Source organism: Artibeus jamaicensis, unplaced genomic scaffold (genome assembly GCF_021234435.1).
Source record: "Artibeus jamaicensis isolate MK-2021 breed Jamaican fruit bat unplaced genomic scaffold, CSHL_Jam_final contig_387, whole genome shotgun sequence".
NCBI classification, from domain to species: Eukaryota; Metazoa; Chordata; class Mammalia; order Chiroptera; family Phyllostomidae; genus Artibeus; species Artibeus jamaicensis.
The window spans coordinates 41,122,197-41,140,595 of NW_026521812.1; the positions used below are offsets into that span (position 1 = coordinate 41,122,197).

At 46.8% G+C, this 18,399-nt stretch overlaps 1 protein-coding gene across 1 annotated transcript in view; it reads right to left on the reverse strand.

Annotated features, from left to right (window-relative positions):
• Positions 1-1,399: 1,399 nt before the first annotated feature.
• Positions 1,400-18,399, reverse strand: part of NT5E (5'-nucleotidase ecto) — a 52,314-nt gene continuing 35,314 nt past the window's right edge. Inside the window, exons 4-9 of the mRNA XM_037143823.2 lie at positions 9,843-10,040; positions 8,695-8,849; positions 7,018-7,123; positions 5,985-6,134; positions 4,415-4,615; positions 1,400-1,581 (exon numbers count right to left, since the gene is read on the reverse strand). Coding sequence (XP_036999718.2) covers positions 1,421-1,581; positions 4,415-4,615; positions 5,985-6,134; positions 7,018-7,123; positions 8,695-8,849; positions 9,843-10,040 — 971 coding nt within the window. The 3' untranslated portion in view covers positions 1,400-1,420. The remainder of the gene's footprint in view (positions 1,582-4,414; positions 4,616-5,984; positions 6,135-7,017; positions 7,124-8,694; positions 8,850-9,842; positions 10,041-18,399) is intronic.

The following is an 18,399-nucleotide window of genomic DNA, read 5'->3' on the forward strand; positions in this document are numbered from 1 at the left end:
TAGCACCGCAGAATCTGCTTCCATACTCCCTTATTGTCCACACAGGTTTCTGTTTGGTTTTGTTTTATTCTGTGGTCATTGTAAGTGTTGTTTTTGGGGGGATGAGGGTTGGAAGTGCTTACTGTTTTTTAAGGTGGCTTCCATTTCTCATTTATGCAATGTTGAGCAGGTTCACATGCTCCCACTACCACCTTAAGCAAGTACTTTGTTCTTTGGGAGTATATCACCTCATCAGTCTGGGTATTTCCTAACACCCACTCAGAGCAGCTCAGTCCCAGGCAGGAGTTCTTATATCTAGACTTGATAATAACTTAAGAGTGATCAGATTTGGAGGCAGAGCCGACTTTAAACTTTTGTTGTATCCCATTTTTTAAAACCCACCCTTGTCTCCCCTCTGTTTTCCATAACCGGGGGAGGAAGTGTGTGTGTTTGTGGTGCAACTAGAATAAGTACAGTGCTGGCACTTGCTAGGGAGAGACCCAGCCAGGTTTAGAATTACAACTTGTCTTAGATGGTTCTCTTAAAGTTAAGGGGGGAGGAAAGAGCATAGAGGCAGAACTGATGGAATCTCATGAAATTATTAACTATACCATGTCAGGCTCTAGGCTGCTACTCCTTAGCAAATATCTACTTGACAAATCTAAATGTCCTTCAGCTCTTCCCATCCTATAACGAAAGTTGGTCCTGGGTGCCCTGTCCCTGCCCTTTCTCCCTGCCCCTCGACTTGGCCTGTCCCATTATCTGCTGCATCATTTGTTCCTAGACTCATGGAAAGCACACAGGTGGCACAAGAGAGACCCTGTGTTTAGTCCATTAAACTTGCTATAGCAACAGGAGCTAAAAAGGTAAAAAAAGATAGAGACCAGAGATTAAGTAGAGACTTCATCCATTTGCATGGGGCTATTGATCATTATGAAAAGAGACCATTAAATATCATTACAAAGAGTTTAAAATTTGTATATGTAAACTAAAGATGGTTGGCCTTCTTCATAGGGCTCATTTTAAATTCTTTCCTTTGTGTTCACTAAGCTGCCCATCTGATTGATGATGTCATTGTCTTCATTTAAGATACACTCAGCTGCCCTGGTGGGTGCAGCTCAGTGGATTGACTGCCTGCCGGCCTGCGAACCAAAGGGTTGCCAGTTCGATTCCCAGTAGGGACATAGGCCAGGTTTCCAGTAGGGAGTGCATGAGAGGCAACCACACATTGCTGATCTCCCTCTCTCCCTCCCTTCTCCTCTCTGTAAAAATAAATAAATAATGCCTTTAAAAATGTTTTTTAAAAAGTGTTAAAAAAGATCTAAGTTTAGCTTCTAGGAGCCTGTGAAGATGGTCTGTGCCGTTACAATGACAGTTCCTAAAACAACTTATTTGAGAAAAATTGCAGTTTCACACAGTATTGACATGAGAGAGTTTGTAATTATTGGTACAAAACGATGGTTGCCAAAATTGAGAGAAATATTAGAAAAATGTTTCCATGGTAACGACTTCCTGCAGAAAACATGATCCGACCTTCAACTCCTGGATAAATTACTTTCATTTTTGAGATGTATTGAGAAACCACGTTGATATCTTGGTCACCTAGAAAAATACAGACATTATTGTAATTACAGAGGAGGTACTGATTAACAGTATGATTGGGGAAAACCAATGTATTTCTATAAAGACCTTTCTAATTACAATTGGGAAGATAATCCCCTTATCAGCAGACAAAATGTCACAGGAAAGAAGTAGTGATCACACTGCAAAGATTTGGGTTGCTTTCCTGCGTCCCAGGTGTCGTGTGCCCATCAGTCACTGCTGAAGAACTGGGGGCACAGTCAGCTCTGAGGCGACTCAGGAAAGAGGTTGTTGGTGTAACTGCCTCAAACCACTCCAGAGCAAGGGCCTTGGGGAACTGGGCCAAGGGAACATAGTTGAGACTTTTAAATACAAGTGGCTTCTTTTTGCTTGCCTCCCCCAGAATAATTTTCACAAAATTGCTGGAGAGACAATGGAGACTTCATTTCCAAAAAGGAGAGCTGATAAAGAAATACTAATTGCCTATAACTGTAAGAAATGCATAGGAACCTGACAAATTTTTATTTTAAAAACATCTATAAATTGTATATCTCATAAGGGGTTAATATTAAAACTATATATGAAATATAGTTTGATATATAGTGATAAAACTATATCAAACTAATACAACTCAGTAAAAAAATTTGATTAAAATTGGGCAGAAGATTTGAATAGACATTTTTCCGAACATACGGATGGATGTCCAACGAGCACGAGGAAAGGTGTTCGGTATCACCAATCATCACGGAAATGCCAGTCAAAACCACAGTGAGGTATTACCTGACACCTGTTAGAATGGCCATCATCGAAAAGACAAGAAATAAGTGTTGGTGAGGATGTGAAAAAGAGAAGCTTTTTGCCTTATTGGTGGGAATATAAATTGGCAAAGCCACTATGGAAACATTATGGAGGCTCCTCAAAAAATTAAAAAATGGAACTGCCTTATGATCCATCAATTCCATTTCCAAGTATTTATTCAAAGAAAACGAAAACACTAATTGGAAAAATATGCACCCCTCCCTCCCCGTGCACAACAAAACATTCTTTTCAGTCGCCAAGAAGCAACCTAAGTATCGGTGGATAAATGGGTAAGAAATTGTGACATAGATGTAACATAGTCACATGCACACACAGGGTGGGGCCAAGAGAGGTTTGCAGTTGTTTGTATGGACAATAATACAGTAGTAAGTAATAATATAAGAATAAACTTTCAAAGCATACATCTGTAAACCTCCTTTTGCCCTACTCTGTATATGCACACTATTCAGCTATACAAAAACAATAAAATCTTGCCATTTGGGGCAACATGGATGAATCTTGAGTGCCCTATGCTAAGTGAAATAAGCCAAGGAAGACAAACACCGTATGATTTCACTTATATGTGTGATTCAACCATAAAACCAACCTAACAGATACTAAGAACAGACGAGGTTACTGGAGGCTGGGGGTGAGGCGTGGGAGAAACATGCAAGGAATCAAAAGGTACAAACGTCCAGTTATAAAATGAGTCTTGGGAATGAAGGTCCAAGACTCACCGTAGATATTAACTACGGTGACTGCAGTAAATATCACATTGTGTATTGAAAGTTGCTGTGAGAGTAGATTGTAAAAAGTCCTCATCATAAGAAAAATACTGTTTCGTAACTATGTATGGTGATGGACGTTAACTGGACTTCCTGTGGTGATTTTACAAAGTATGTACCAAGATCAAATAATTATGTTGTACACTGAAACTAATGTTATGTCAATAAAATCTCAATAAACATTACTCTAATACTTAAAAAAACAACAGCTCTCTGGTTCTCACCCCGGGGTATACATGAGGATCACTGAAAGAGACTTTTCTCTCAGCCCAGTTAAATTAGAATCTCTTAAAAGTTGGGGCCAAGGTACTGGCATTTAATTAAAATGCTCCCCTAGTGATTCTAATGTACAGCCATGGCCGAGAAACCTTGGGGCCAGGGCTGCCTGAGCCTCCAGTGTGAGCCTCCAGGGCTCGGGTGCTGCGCAGACACCACGCTCTTGTCTCATGGGGAGCTGACGGCCACGGGACTTCAGAGAACACCTTGTTACACCTGACTTACATCTTCTATCCGGGAATGGACAGGAGTAGCTAGTGCCTTTTTCCCCGGGAAGGGCTGCCTGCTTTGCCCCGACTCTGCTCTCCGCCCTTCTTGGATAAGCGGCTAGAATGGCGGGCCTACCACGCTAAGGCTGAGGAGGAAGCCAGCTGAGCTCCAGCCCAGAGACGCAGAGAAGCCTGCGTGTGTGTTCTGCCCTGGAGAGAGGAAGGGGTGGCATATTCTCAGTGGACTTTAAGCACATGATGTGATTCTCATAGATTTTTAAAAGGTCGGGGTCTAATGACTGACCCTCAGTGCTGACGAATATATTGCCTGGATCAAGTGGGGCTCCCGTTACTTGCTCCCCCAATGCGCTGTGCTGACAGGTGGGGATGCGTCTCAGGCCTCCCTGACCCATTCACACAAAACACTTCTTCAGGTTGAGATGATTTACTGCGATGATTTTCCACATTCAACCTAAAGATCTAGGGTTATGTTTTTTCTATACGTTTTTTTTTATATTTTTCACAATTCAAACTGGTGTTTATATGTGCATAAAAGAGCTTCAAAACATTTTTGATTTAAAAATGTGTTTTCCCTCGGAAGGATGGGCGAATGTGCTGGGAAGGGACAAGGCACAGGTTTGCCCGGACAGGCGGCCGTCGGCCCGCGGGCAGCACCTGGATTCTGGCTTCGCCGTCCTGCCATCACGAGCAGCTCCCTTCTTCGGACCAGCACTGTTGTGCCCCAGTACCTCTGGGACGTGGGCAGGGATGGGCACTTGTGCTCACCTGAGTTGTGTTGTAACACCTCTTCTTTTATCATCTGGAATCCATCTCCACCTTTGGCGAGGAAGCTCGGGAGGACCACGTTATATTCGTCATCCATTCTGAGAGGCTCGTAGCTGGGCACTCGACACCGGGTGCAAAGACCGTCTAATTTGACCACCCTGTCCCCGGGGTTCCGGGAAAGATCGTACACCACGTGGATTCCTAGAAAAGAAGTGAGTCTGTATGTTTTCCCTGGGTCCCAATGGAAATTTCTGTTTTCTAAGAGAGAGATTTTGGTCAAAACCTAGAACTGGGGCACAGGGCTTAGTTTGCATTCAGTGTGAACTCGAGTGGAATTTTGGCAAGCGAGCTGAGGTGACATTGCGGCTTCCCATTCTTGGTTAGGCTGCGTCCTCCTGGGAGGTCTGAGAACCCAGGAAAACGGAGACTGGCCCGGAGTGGGCAAGGAGCAACTCTATGCGGAGAAACCACATCTTTTAAAAATCCTGAGTGACTGGGTCCAGCAGCTCAGTTCAGCAGCTTTGAAAACTGAGACATGGATGAGAGGTGGTGAAGATTTGCTACAATTTTGAAGACTACAAAATGGTAATAAGTTGGACTTGGGCGACTTCCACAAAACATACAACTACCAGGCACAGCGCTGGAGCATCGAAGCCTGGTTGTTCCCTCCGCTGTCTCCTGGAAAAATGCAGAATGTCCGTGTTACCCCACAGCAGGCCGGAGCCCCGCCACCTTCTGCAGCCCCTCAGTCCCAACAGGCTCCTGCAAAGGGAGAACCCCACAAAGCATTCGCACCCACTGAGTGAAGGCCCACCATCTACAGGCAAAGAACTGAGGGCGTGAAATGGATTCGGAGTCAAACAAGAATATTCATTTAAAGGTTAATTCGTTGGGCTGTGGAACTATTGACAAAAGCACTGTCTGAAGCCCTTGGCAATTTGGGAAGCGTTTCTTTTCATCCACGAGTCACTGGAATCCGTGAAGCGAGCAGGGCAGGTTTTCTCTGCACTCAGAGATAGTGAAGACCTGCCCCAGGCCACAGTGGAGTCAGAACTGTCGTGGGGGTGAGGCCAGGGCTGCGGCCCTGCTCTGCGCGATTTGAACCCCTTTGCTCCAGTTGTCGGGTGTGTCTGTGCAGCAGGATGCCCCTTCCAGAAACCATTCTTGTTAACAACTGATGGACAGACACGGCACGTCTGCCTTTGAACTCCAGCACGGTTCCAGACGATTATGACGAGAACGCAGGAGGGATTTTTTTTTCCTCAACAAAAAGTATTGAATGCTTAAACAACTAAGATTTTAATAGAAATGATTTCAATGCAGCTGACCCGCTTAGAGTTGGGAGGGTCCATCTGAGGTCCAAATCAGATTTGACAGATACTGCTCATTGCCAGGCACTTGGGGCTTTGAGAGGACCTAATCTCAGTGGTCTGGGAGTCCACAGCCACTGAAAGACTATGCGCCAATGTTGGCTTGTGGAAAACCTGAGCAAGCTTGGCCACAGGGGTCCTGGTGAAGAGGGAGCTGGCCATCTCCCCAGGAATCCCACCTCACTGGGAGGGTGACTTACCGCCCACCTGCAGGAACTCTCCGGTGGACTGGCCATAGCGGTGCACGCTGTGCTCAAAGGCCTTCTTCAGGGTGGAGCCTTTTAATCGGACCAGGTCAAAGGTGCCTCCAAAGGGTAACACAGCAGTCAGGCTCTCCCAGGTGATGGTGCCTGAGGGTAGTCACAGGTGAGGCAAGAAGGAAAATATCTTGAGAACAAGCTGACACCCAAACAAGTTTTCTTTAGGACAAGGGGTGGGGGGAGGAGGGGAAGGTGAGGGGGACACAGGGCCTTGGGAGGCTGTTGGATCAGCACCTGCTGTGTCTCAGTGCCTCCCAGCACTTTAGGAGGGAACAGGTTCCAAGAGGCCTTTGCCTGTGCCCTCCACCACTGAGCAAGACAGGAGGGGCTTATAAATGGCTGTGGCTCCAAAGTGGCCTGAACCCTGCCCTGGGTCTCCTGGCGTGAGGTGGGATCTGCAGTGGGTGCTAAGCATTGCTCAGGTCCTCCAGACAGGCAGTATTTCCCTGCCCCCCCCCCATCCCTGACCGAAACAATGAGGGGCAGGGCACACACCCGGACTGGCTGGTTTTGATGGTGTTATCAGTGAAGACAGCAAGAATGCCTTGAGTACCTGCTTGGTTTATTTCATCATATAACATAATCCTGGGTATCCGTAAATGCGCGAAAAGGATTTAGTCCAGTGGCATGCTTTCCAGTACGGAAAACCTTTTGCCTTTCCAGATTTCTGGGTGGAGGCTGTCAATGTTTTGCATAAACCAGCAACGATTCCTATTTAACTTTGTGAGTCAGAAGTTTAGATTGAGCTGGGGTTCCACCAACCTTAGCCTGCCGCTGCTGTGTGCAGACACACAGGAGAACCTGAGCATGTGTGTGTGTCCTTTGGGCAAGGTGCTGCCTTGAGTAGTGGCTAACTCAGGCTGCACGGCCTGACCTTGCGGTGCACGGCTGGCAGCAGAGGTCGGCCGGGCTGCCCACGTGCACGGTCAGAGAGAGGACGCTGACCCGAGGACCAGGAGCCTGGGGACCGTACCGTTGTTCTGCTCGTCAATGGGAGACCGAATGCCACCACCGTTTAGAATGCACATGGACACGTGGTTCCAGGACATTTCATCCAAGTGTCTGAGGTTGTTGTTAATCTGCAACGGTAGCGTGAATCTACGTTACTTATTCTGAGTCTTCGTCTTCGGGATCAGTTCCAGGAATTTGGTCGCTCTACTGGGGACGTAAAGCCACTTTGCCCTGCTGCTGTGTTCCCAGAGACTTTTCAAGTGTAACGAGAGCTAGTTTTATGCTGTGAGAAGCGAGACTAGGACACTGTGGCCTGTCCCACGCCCTGAGCCCCCTGTCCCTTGGTGCCTGTGATCTCGGTGGGCCTCAGCAAACCCGGCTCTGCTCACGCCGCAGACTGTTCTGCAGCGCCGCTCCTCCAGGGCAGGCCCCGCACTTGCTCCTGAAGGCAGGGCCCGAAAACCTTTCCACTCCTGGCCTCAGGCCAACAAGGAGCCTGGTCTGGCCCTGATCCGTCTGACTGTCCTGTGAAGAAAAGGGTCTCCAGTTTGACTCCGGTCAGGGCACGTGCCTGGGCTGTGGGTTTTGATCCCTGTTTGGAGCATGCGTGAGAAGCAACCAATGTCTCTCTTTTATATCAATGTTTCTCCCCCTCTCTTTCCCCCTCCCTCCCCCTCTGTATTAAAGAAATAAAATCTTTAACCCAAACAAACAAACAAAACCCCCGGCCTCATGTTGGGGCCCCCAGGAAGTTCACAAACAGGCGATTTTAAAGACACAGAGACAGCCTCCTGAAGCTGGGAGAGCCAGTTACATTTTTACTTTCATCCTACAAAATACATGTTTAATTACAAGAAATAAAATGACTACATTCTCATTTGGAAAAAAAAGTGCAAAGCCAAACATGTTCTTCTACTGGCCCCAGTCTATTAGCAGAGAGGTAAGCACTTCAGCCCAGGGGTTTCCTTTGGGACTGTTCCCTAAACACCCACACCTGCTGGTGTCTGCAGCTCCTTCTCTTGTAGCATCGGTCTTACCTGGGGAAGTGTGAATATTGTTACTTTCCACTTGGCAGATGTTAATTTAGTGTGGGTGGCTATGTCCCCCACACCATCCAGAGTGCAGACCAAGAAATAACCCCTTGGGTGTGGGCTTGGAGTCTGACTTGGGAGGCCTGGCTCGGCAGAGTCCCAGAGGACTGCCGCCCCAGCCTCCCCACAGACAGGTGGACGGAGGGGGCTTTTTGTGGCTGCCGTTGCTCAGCTGCAGAACTTATTACCATCACTGTACGTGTGTTGTCATCCTGCTTGTGACGGGGTTCCAGTCGCATAAGGCCTAGCTGTCTGGAGCCAAGTTAGTCCCAAGGACATGTTTGATGTCTACATCTTCAGAGTAGTGGAGTTTTATGTATTCAGATCGCCTTACAGGAAAAGCAACCCCCCAAATTCAGACATCCAAAAGTGAATGCCTCAAGAACTCAATTTGCCTTGAGTTCTTGCAAATCGATAGAGTGATGGTCCGCTGTCTAGTTGATGGACCTTCCCAAGGTGCTGGGTGTGACTCCATGCAGAGCGCTAGTCTGGGCACTAATTTCTTTCTAAACGCTCAATTCTGTAACCATCAGGTTGCCCCTCCCTCCCTCCCCTCCCTGCATCTCCCCTCCCTCCCTCCCTCTCCCCGCCCCCGGTGGGCCACTCACCATTGCATCGCAAATCAGGTTGCCCATGTTGCATTCTTTAAAGCGGCACGACCGAGAGGAGCCATCCAGGTAGACGATGGTCTTCCCCAGTTCCTGGGAAGAATAATTATCTAATTTTACCCGCCATTTGTTAATTTCTGCTTTTATGGTTGGATCTAGAAGAGAGCAAAGTAACCACAGCAACAGCAATCAGTCTGCCACTCAAGCCCATCTTGCACTGGCCTAAATTTTGAAAAAAGAATCAAGCATTATTTAGCCTGTGTGTGTGAGTATGCATTTCTTTAGCCTTTGTCTGTACATTTTGGGTTTGACTATGAAATTTCCTTAGGAGCCTCTGTTCTATTTCCTGGTACTAAGGCCCAGAATGGACCCTAACTTGAAGCCATGCTAAGTATCTGAACATCAACTCATCCCATCTGTGGAGTGCCTGTTGGCACCCCGGATTAGCACTGGTGGGGTGTGGGGCCATGAACGAATGGCCAAAGTGCAGGCACAAGGGGCTTGCTGAGGTCCTGCTCTCTGTGTGGTCCCTGCCCCTGCCTCTGGCTCTTGACAGGTCTGTTGAGACCATCGCCCTTCAGGGCCCCTCACTGTCCATCCCTCCGGACCAAATCATCCTCAGCAGTCAATGGCCAGTGAGGGGACATGCAGGAGTGTGTTTGTGTATATTATATGAAAATGGATGACAGGAAGTGTATATTTACTCTGCATCCCAGACCAAGAAGGGAGAAAGACACTCCCTCATTTGATAAACAAAGAATCTAAAGCCCTTGAGACTGGGCAATTTGCGCCAGGCACACTGCTGCTGGGGCTGGGGCCCCTGCTCCGCCCCATGTGACCCCCTTGGTGTCAATCATCAACTCTCCTCTGGACAGGAACTGAGAATGGCCTTCCCACACCAAGGCAAAGCTTGGAAAGGCACAGGAGGCAGTGACAGTGTCTGATGTTAAAAGGACTTATAGAAGCAAATGGAGATTTGTGGCATTTGGGTGAGTTTTAAATCTCTTTATCCATGAAAACAATAAACTCAGAGAAACTCAATTCTTTAAAAGTATATAGTCTTGTCCTGAAATATTAACAAAAAAAGGAGAAAAAAATCAGCCATCTAATTTTTGCTTTAGTGGAACATTGCCCTGAATTTCACATACCTTCGGGAATGCTGCTGTTGAGAAGAATGGGATTTCCATGTGAAGTGATGACATTTCCTTTTACATCAAACTCAACCTTCAAATAGCCTAAGTATTTGCCAAAAGCATAGGCTTGGACCACAGGAACCTTCCGTCCATCATCGGAGGTGACTATGAATGGGTAGTTCCCAGCCGGCTTCTCTTTGGAAGGTGGGTTGCCTAAAATAAAAGGGCCAAAGCTGATCAAGTCAGCCCTCGTACATGGCTGACTGCAGGCCAGAAGGCCACTGGCCAGATGACAGTGAATCCCGAATTGATGAGTTGCTAGCCACTGCTCCACCCAGCTGGTCTTTCAGAGCGCTGGTTGCTGGGGCAGCTGCCCATGTTTCTGAATGCCTTTTTGCAAACAAATCCTTCTGTTTGCAACTCAGTAGGCATTTGTTAAACCCTTCCTGAGTCCAGGACACTGCCTGGTGCTGTGTGTGGCGGGGGGGGGGGGGGCGCAAAGATGCAATACTGCTCAGATTATCCTACTTCCTCCATCCTGGCCATGGTCCCACTCTCGCTGGCCAGGTATAGCCGCTTCACTGCACTTCAGTTTCCTCGCCTGTAAAATGGGTGGAATCATCTCTAGTTCACTGGGCTGCTGGGGCAATTAAATGACTAAACTCCCTAGCATAGTTCATGGTGCACGTTAGGTACTCAATAAATGTATATTTCCTTCTCTTATCCGGTGATGGCAACCTCTAGAAATGCCAGCCACGCACTTTTAGATCTTAGAATCTTCAATGACACATGAACAGAAATGACAAAGGGCTGTTTTCAGGTTTTGCTACTAAATCTTGTGTCCACTCGGGTGACTTTTGGAAGAGCTGGAATGTGAAGGATTCCCACTGGAAAGCAGGGCTGTGAGTTGGGTCCTCTCCACTACCCACTCCAAGCCTGGGCGGCACTGCGGTGCCCCACGCTGTTCGGGTCTTGTCTCCACACCTGAGCCAAGGGCAGTGGGTGTTATGGAACCCTGCCCCCTGACCGCCCCGCTCGCTCCTGTGCCCAGAGCAGCCTCCTCCAGCTCAATTACCACAGAGCAGAAGAAGTGCTGCAAATACCAGCACTCTACAAGCATGAAGGAGCTGTTGCCAACCTTAATTTCCACTTTTTTAACTCTCTCTGGGAAAAAAAGAAAAAGAAAAAAGTCTTGTAACTATTCTTACAAAAGCACCCGACTGGAGAGGCAGTGCAGACCTTGGCCCATCTCCATCTGCAGGGTACAATTTCATGGGCTATGATAGCTGAAGGTGATATGAAGCACTGCACAGTAGCAGGGAATATTAACACTCGCATCTTCCTCCTTCTGTTCTGTGCTGGTCCTCCTCCGGGCAAGCCTGGGACCTGCTTTACTTCAGGGCATCAGGGGACCAGCTGGGTGGTTCTCTGAACCCAGAGAAGTTTAGGGAGGTGCAGTTCCAAATATGCCCACAAGGTGGCGTAGAACGCACGCCCAGGAGGAAATAGCACTAAGTCAATTTCAGAAAGGAAGTCTGGCACTTTCCTGGAAATCCAAGAGGAGGACGAGCCTGATTTTTTTTAGCCTGTAGTTTTCCGCTTTCCATAGACATATCTGAACTTGAACAGAATGTAAAAGCTAGAAATTTGACGATTGGTGAAATGCCCCATCTGATGAGCATGCACTCTACAAACAGGAGCTATGAATCCCAGCTCCTGTCTGACAGGGAGCAGCGCCCTCCAGCACTGAGAGCCCGTGATGTTCCTTTTAGAACAAAAGACATGTCATCTGTGCCTGAAATGGACTTAATCAGGTACCAACCAGCAAGATACTTTCCGTGTGGCCAAGCTCTGCCTCCTCCACAGCTGAGCCCTCTCTGCTCCCGGTCAACTCAGCAACCGCAGAAACCACGAGCAGCGAAAACAACCCAGGGCTTCAGATTTTCCATACCATTCTACCTCTTGCCAAAGATGCTCATGCACCACTACCCTGTCCACATGGAGCCACACCTCTGTCTTTAGAAACCCAACTTGTCATCTCAGCAGGAGAGAAGTTATTTGCCAGAACTCTATTTCAGCCATTTAGCAAATAAACAAATCTGGGAACCAAACCTGGAGAGTCCGTGAAGTTGCGGGCTGGCATTTAAAGCCAGTAAACTGACTAGCCAGGGCATTCACTAGCACATAGTGGGTGCCTGAGAAAACCCTACAGGGAGGGCCCTGGGAGCCGGATCCAGCAGCCATCAGGAGCACAATGGCTCCAAGGCCAGAAGGGGTGGCCAGAGTGGATCCCATGGCGACAGAGGTGCCAGGGAGCGGACCTTTGACCTGGTTTTCAATTGGCTGAATTTCAGAATATTTTAACATAGTGCGTATCATAGTTTTTAATGTGTATGGGAACCAGTTTAAGAACTTCCAAAATTCCTATTAAGGACAGGATAAAAGTAATTGGTAATTAGTATATTTCACATCATTGCTTCTAAGGGAGTTGAGTCTTTTATTTTTATTTTTTAAAGATTTTATTTATTTATTTATTTTAGAGAGGAGAAGGGAAGGAGAAAGAAAGGGCAACATCAGTGTGTGAGATAACATCGATTGGTTGCTTCTTACACACCCCCTCACTGGGGACCTGGCCCACAACCCAGGCATGTTCCCTGACTGGGAAATGAACTAGTGATCTTTCAGTTCACAGGCTGGCACTCAATCCACTGAACGATACCAGCCAGGGAGACCCTTTCTTTTAAATTACTTGGAAGTGGCTCACTTCTACTAGACACTGCTTTTGTCTACTTCTCTAAATCTCAGGCAAGCCACGGGGGTAGTCACCATTATCTTAAGCCTGGGCTACTGCAACGGCCACCTATACCTGGCCTCTGTACATCCCACCTCCCCTCTTTCCAACTCATCCTCCACACAGCAGCCTGAGTGGTCTTACTGAAACATAAACATGACCATGTGCTCCCTGGTATAAAATATTTCCTACTGGCCTTAGGCAAAACACTGTAAGTTTTGGCACAAACATCATAAACTATTACACCTACATGACCGGGCTCTTTCTCACTGTGCCAACTTCATCTAGAGCGAGGGGTGCCCAACCTTTTGGCAACTCTGGGTCACACGGAAAGAAGAGTTGTCTTGGGCTACCCATTAAATACACAACCACCAACGAACACTGACGAGCAAAAAAAAAAGTTTTAAGTAAATTTACAGTTTTGTGCTGGGTCCCATTCATAGCCATTCTGGCTACATCCTGGCCACATGCAGCCCACAGGCCAGAGGCTGGTAGACCATCTGCCCTGCACCTCAGCAGTCTTAGCTCCTTTCATCCCTCCACCACACCCAGCTGCACAGCCTTAGAGTTCAGAGTAAGACCCGGAGCTGGAGGGCTGCATGTGAATTACATCAGTTTATGCATCTTAAGCCTCAGTTTATGCATCTTGGTAAAATGAAGAAAGTGACAAGACCTACCTTATAGGGTTGTTGGGAGAGTTAACGAAGTTAATGTAACAAATGAAGCCCTACTTACGTAAATGCTCCATAAAGATTAGAGATAATCATGTATCAAGTTAACTCTCGGCTGTCTCTCTGATCTTAGCCCAGACATCCTTTCCTCAGAAGAACACCCTCCGATGATCCCCCAGACTCGGTAAGGTCCTTCTATAGGGGGTGGGGCAAAAGTAGGTTTATGTTGTTCATATGGAAAATAATACCATGACTGATGCATAATAGTACAAGAATAAACTCTGTTTGGAGTACTCACAGCTGTAAACCTACTTTCCGCCCCAGTCTGTATATGCTCTCACAGGATCTCGTACTTCTCCCTCCACAGGGCGTTTTTTGGTGATGTATATTGTAGGGGTTCAGAATGCGTCACCCCAGAATGTGCCTCTGTGGCATGGGGATGACTTTGAGCTACAGGCAACTGAGACCCTCTGGGTTCAAGAGGAACTTCTGCCCCTCCGCTAACTACCTAGAAGAGATTGAATTAGTGACCTTGCCTATAATAAGAGATTATCAGAGATAAGCATAAATTAACTGATCTACAGGTCAGGACAAACTTCTACCTACTGAACATTTGCTCTTCTTGTTCAGTAGTTAGAGTGACCATCCTCCCCCAAGGTGCCTCCCCCGACCTTTAGCTCAGAACATTACATACACCCATGTTTCCTTTCTGTCTCCGAACCTCTCATGTATGTAGGGTCTCTGACTCTCTCGTGTATGTGGGGTTCCCGTGTGTATGCGCATTAATTAAATTTGGTTATTTTTCTCTTGTTAATCTGTTTCATGTAGATTTAATTATTCGGCCAGTTGAAAGAAACTTGGAGGTAAGAGGAAGTTTCTCCATCCCCCAATACAATGATTCCTTTGCGTACTTTAAGAGGAAGTTGATCAGGGTCAGTGTGGAGGAGAGGCTATTCCACTGCCAGCCCCACCAGCCAGATCCAGCCAGACGAGGTTGCTTCCGATTGACCCCCTGTGCCTTGGCCCAGGCGTGCTGGTGCCTGGCGCAGGCTGTTCTCGGCTCCCCAGGCAAACGCGCAGGTCACACTCCCCAGTGCCCTTATCAGTCCCGAACCTACGTAACCCTTTAGTACCTGCCATGGACCCACATCACCCCGCCACTGCCAAGATGTGTCTCCCTCTTATGTGAGTCCCCTTAATAAATACCCTTGATATAATCATGGAGTTGTCAACCTCTTCCTCTGATCTCTCAGCCCTGGGAAATTTTACTTAAGAGTCAGCATCTCTTTTAAGATAATAAGTTTCATGAGTGTAAAGTCTGCCATGTCCCTGGAGTTTGCCTAGCACATAGTGGGTGGTCGATAAAAATTTGTTGAATGACTAAGCGTAAGTATTTTAACCAACACTCTTCTATAGATCAGTCAAGATTTTTATGCTTTGCCTGTGGTGGAATCCATCTGTCGAGAGGAGCAAGGCCTGCGTGCCCACCCAACTCCCCTGAGTTCCACTTCCATAGCTGATGAGCTCGGCAGAGCTCCCAAAGGGGGATGGGAGTTGAAAGTCAAGAAAATGCATTTGGTGCTAGCTCAGTTTGCATCTGGTTTCATGACCTTGGGAGAGACAGTGAGCTCCTGGGGCCTAAATTTATCTCCTAAATTTGTAAACTGAGAGATTTGATTAGTGGTTTCAACCAGAAATGGTTTAACTTTTGTTGGTGTTGTTTGTTTTAAAGCTCTGAGCATGCCTTGCCCACAGAAATTCAGTGGCAGTGTGAGGCACAAAGCAGGCTGCTCAGGCCGTGAAGTGTGAGCGGGGGCTGGTGCTGGAGTCCAGCTCCAGGTTCCTGCCCCTGCATTCTTCAGGGCACAGTGTGGGGACTGCTGGCAGAGATGCCCTCCTCGCCCAGCCAGTAAGGCCAGCTGCCGTGTCCCAGCCTCTGGTACAGGAGCAGCTCCAGGTGTCCAGGGCTCCCTCCCATCTTCACAACAGAGTTAAGAGGTGGCTGGCAGCCAGAGAGCTGGGTCATGGTCTCCCTGGTGGTCCCTGCACCCAGCCAGGGTGCACCCACTGTCATGTCTCCTCTCTGTCTGCATATGCTTTGACTCCCTGCTCAGATTCTTGCCCTTGAACATTCCATGAAGACTGAGAGGCCTAAAAGAGGCAATGTAGCTTTGAGTAGATCCCCAGACACTCTGCCCAACTCAACTAAGGAGCCCACCTAACTTGCTTTTCCATATGAATGGCTGGTCTTGGCTCATACTGTACAACTTCCTAAATCCTCTCAAAGAATCAAGAGCTGGCCTCAGGGAGCCCCATGCCTGGCGCTAGCAGCAGCCAGCCTAGATTCACTGCTTGGCTTTGCCTAGGAATCTCCAAGCCCAGCACAAGAAGCAGCCATCTATGATAGCTTTACAGCCCAGGCAGTATGGCTCCAGGCAAAACACAGGTGGGGGATGACCTTGGCCTGCACCACCCGGGAAACTCCAGGGCCTACAACCCTGTGGACAGCTACAGACCATGTTGGAGCACTGCCACCCTGTGCCTGCACAGCTGATCCTCGGGAGAGGTTGGTGGTCAGTGGTCACAGCCAATCCTTACAGCTCATTGGCCTTGGTAAATCTCTCCAACTGATCTGCCAACAGCGGCCGAAGCTCAAATACAAAAGGCAAGTGTACTCAGCCCACACAAAGAGTCCACCTCAAGTACCCAGCTTGTGTGATAGGGGAGGCTGTGCCACTGGACCCTACAGGACACCTAGTAGGCCACACTGTTGCCTATTAGGCCACACTGCCAAGATACAGAGTCAAAGCAGTTCTACCTAATACACAGAAACAAATACAGAAAGGCTGTGTAAACCAGGAGACAAAGCAACATGGCCCAAATGAAAGAACAGATCAACACTCCAGAAAAAGAGCTAAATGAAATGGAGATAAGCAATCTTTTAGATGCAGAGTTCAAAACACTCATTATATGGATGCTCAAGGAACTGAGTGAGGACCTCAGGAGCATGAAAAAGACCCAGTGAGAAACAAAGGAGACACTAACTGAAATAAAGAACAACTGACAGGGAAACAACAGTAGAGTGGATGGAGCTGAGAAGCAACTCAAAGATTTGGAACATAAGGAAGAGAAAAAACAACCACTCAGAACAACAAGAAATAAGAAAAATCCAAAAAATGAGAACAGTATAAGCAGCCTCTGGGAGAACTTAGAGAGGTCCATCAAAGGCCTCAAAGGGATGCCAGAGGAGGAGAGAAAGAGCTAGAAATTGGAAATCTATGTGAAAAAACAGTGGAAGAAACTTCCCTAATTTGGTGAAGGAAATAGACATACAAGTCCAGACAGCACAGATAGTGCCAGACAAATGGATGTGAAGAGGCCCACTCCAGGATACATCATAGTTAAAATGCCAAAGGTTAAAGATGAAAAGAGAAAATCCTAGAAGCAGCAGGAGAAAAGCAGTTAGTTACCTACAAGGGAGTTCCAAAAAGACTCTCAGCTCATTTCTCAAAAGGAACTTTGCAAGCTAAAAACATTGGCAAGAACCATTCAAAGTCATGAGAAGCAGGGACCTACAGCCGAGATTGCTCTACCCAGCAAAGCTATCATTTAGAATCAAAGGACAGATAAAGAGCTTCCCAGACAATAAAAAGACTAAAGAAGTTCATCCTCATCAAACCATTTTTACATGAAATATTAAAGAGACTCATTTAAGAAAAATAAGATGACCAAGAGTGTGAATAATAAAATGCAAAAAATACATATCAACACTTGAATCTAAAAAACAAACTAAGCAAACCAGAAGGACAGAGATAGAATCACGGATATGGAGAGCATGTTGATGGTTGCCAGATGGAAGAGGGGTGTGGGGGAATGGGTGAAGAGGTGAGGGCATTAAGAAGTACAAATAGGTAGTTACAGAATAGCCATGGGATGTAAAGTACGGTGTAGGAAATAAAGTAACCAAAGGACTTACGCGCATGACTCCAGGACAGAAGCAATGGTGTGGGGATTGCCTGAGGGAGTGGCTAGTGCTGAGTGAAGCAGGGCAAAGGGGGAAAAATCAGGACAACTATAATAGCATAATCAATAAGATAAAATTAAAAAATAAATATTCTAATACTAAAAATAAAGCCTATTTTTCTGTTTCAGTACTGCAAACTCCTGCGTGTGCATTTCTTAGGCCAGTGCAGGCAGGCAGACTCCGGAAAATACACTGGGGCTCTGGTAACAATCCTCTGGTCTCTATCGCTATGGCCTGTTAAAACGCGGCATCCAAAGGCATGGGATGGACAGAGAGAGGAAGAGAGGCCAATTTTCATCTTAACATGCCCTTGTGGTTCCATTTATCAACAGTGCTCTTTTCAGAAGTAATACCTAATTTCTTGAAATTAATAAGCAGGTCCATATGACCATAAATTGATCATTTTAAGGGAAAAATCAGCATTTAGCTGCAGATTCCCAGGGTGGTCACGCCCCTGGTCTAGTAGTGCAAAGTGCTGTGTATTTGTACTCAGTGAGGGGTCTTAACAACTGATTCGCACAAATTCCTTTCAGTCACATAGGTGAGCCAGGAAACCTGCAGCGCACAATTTACATAGGCCTATCAAAGAGCACGTGGAGGTCACCTGGCCTGGATGACTCAAACCCTGTTTTCAAGCTGTGATAGAGTCTTTACAAATTCCCTCTTAGATGAACACCAGTTCGCAACCATTGGAGTTCCTAGGCCTGGGGAAGTTTATAAACTGAGAACAAAAGAATTGAGTAGACACAGATTAGCTGCTTGGGATAAAGCACTGTATTTCTGGTTTCTTTTAAATGTAACAAAATATATTTGGTCATATGTGTATTTAGATCAGAGTCTCAAATTGAATAAAAATATCTTTTTAATTTAACAAAAATATTTATAAAAACCCACTTGTTAAAATAACCAAATGAGCCCCAAGATGCCCTTTGCTCATGTTAAGCTCCATATCAGCAAACCAGAACTTAGCTCTGTTCTTATGCTCAGCTCTTCCAGAAAAGGAAGACCTGGGCCAACCAATCAGCACTTGCCTGCTCACACAAGTTACCCAACCAGCTCAAGAGGAGAAAGAGAGGGAAACATCAG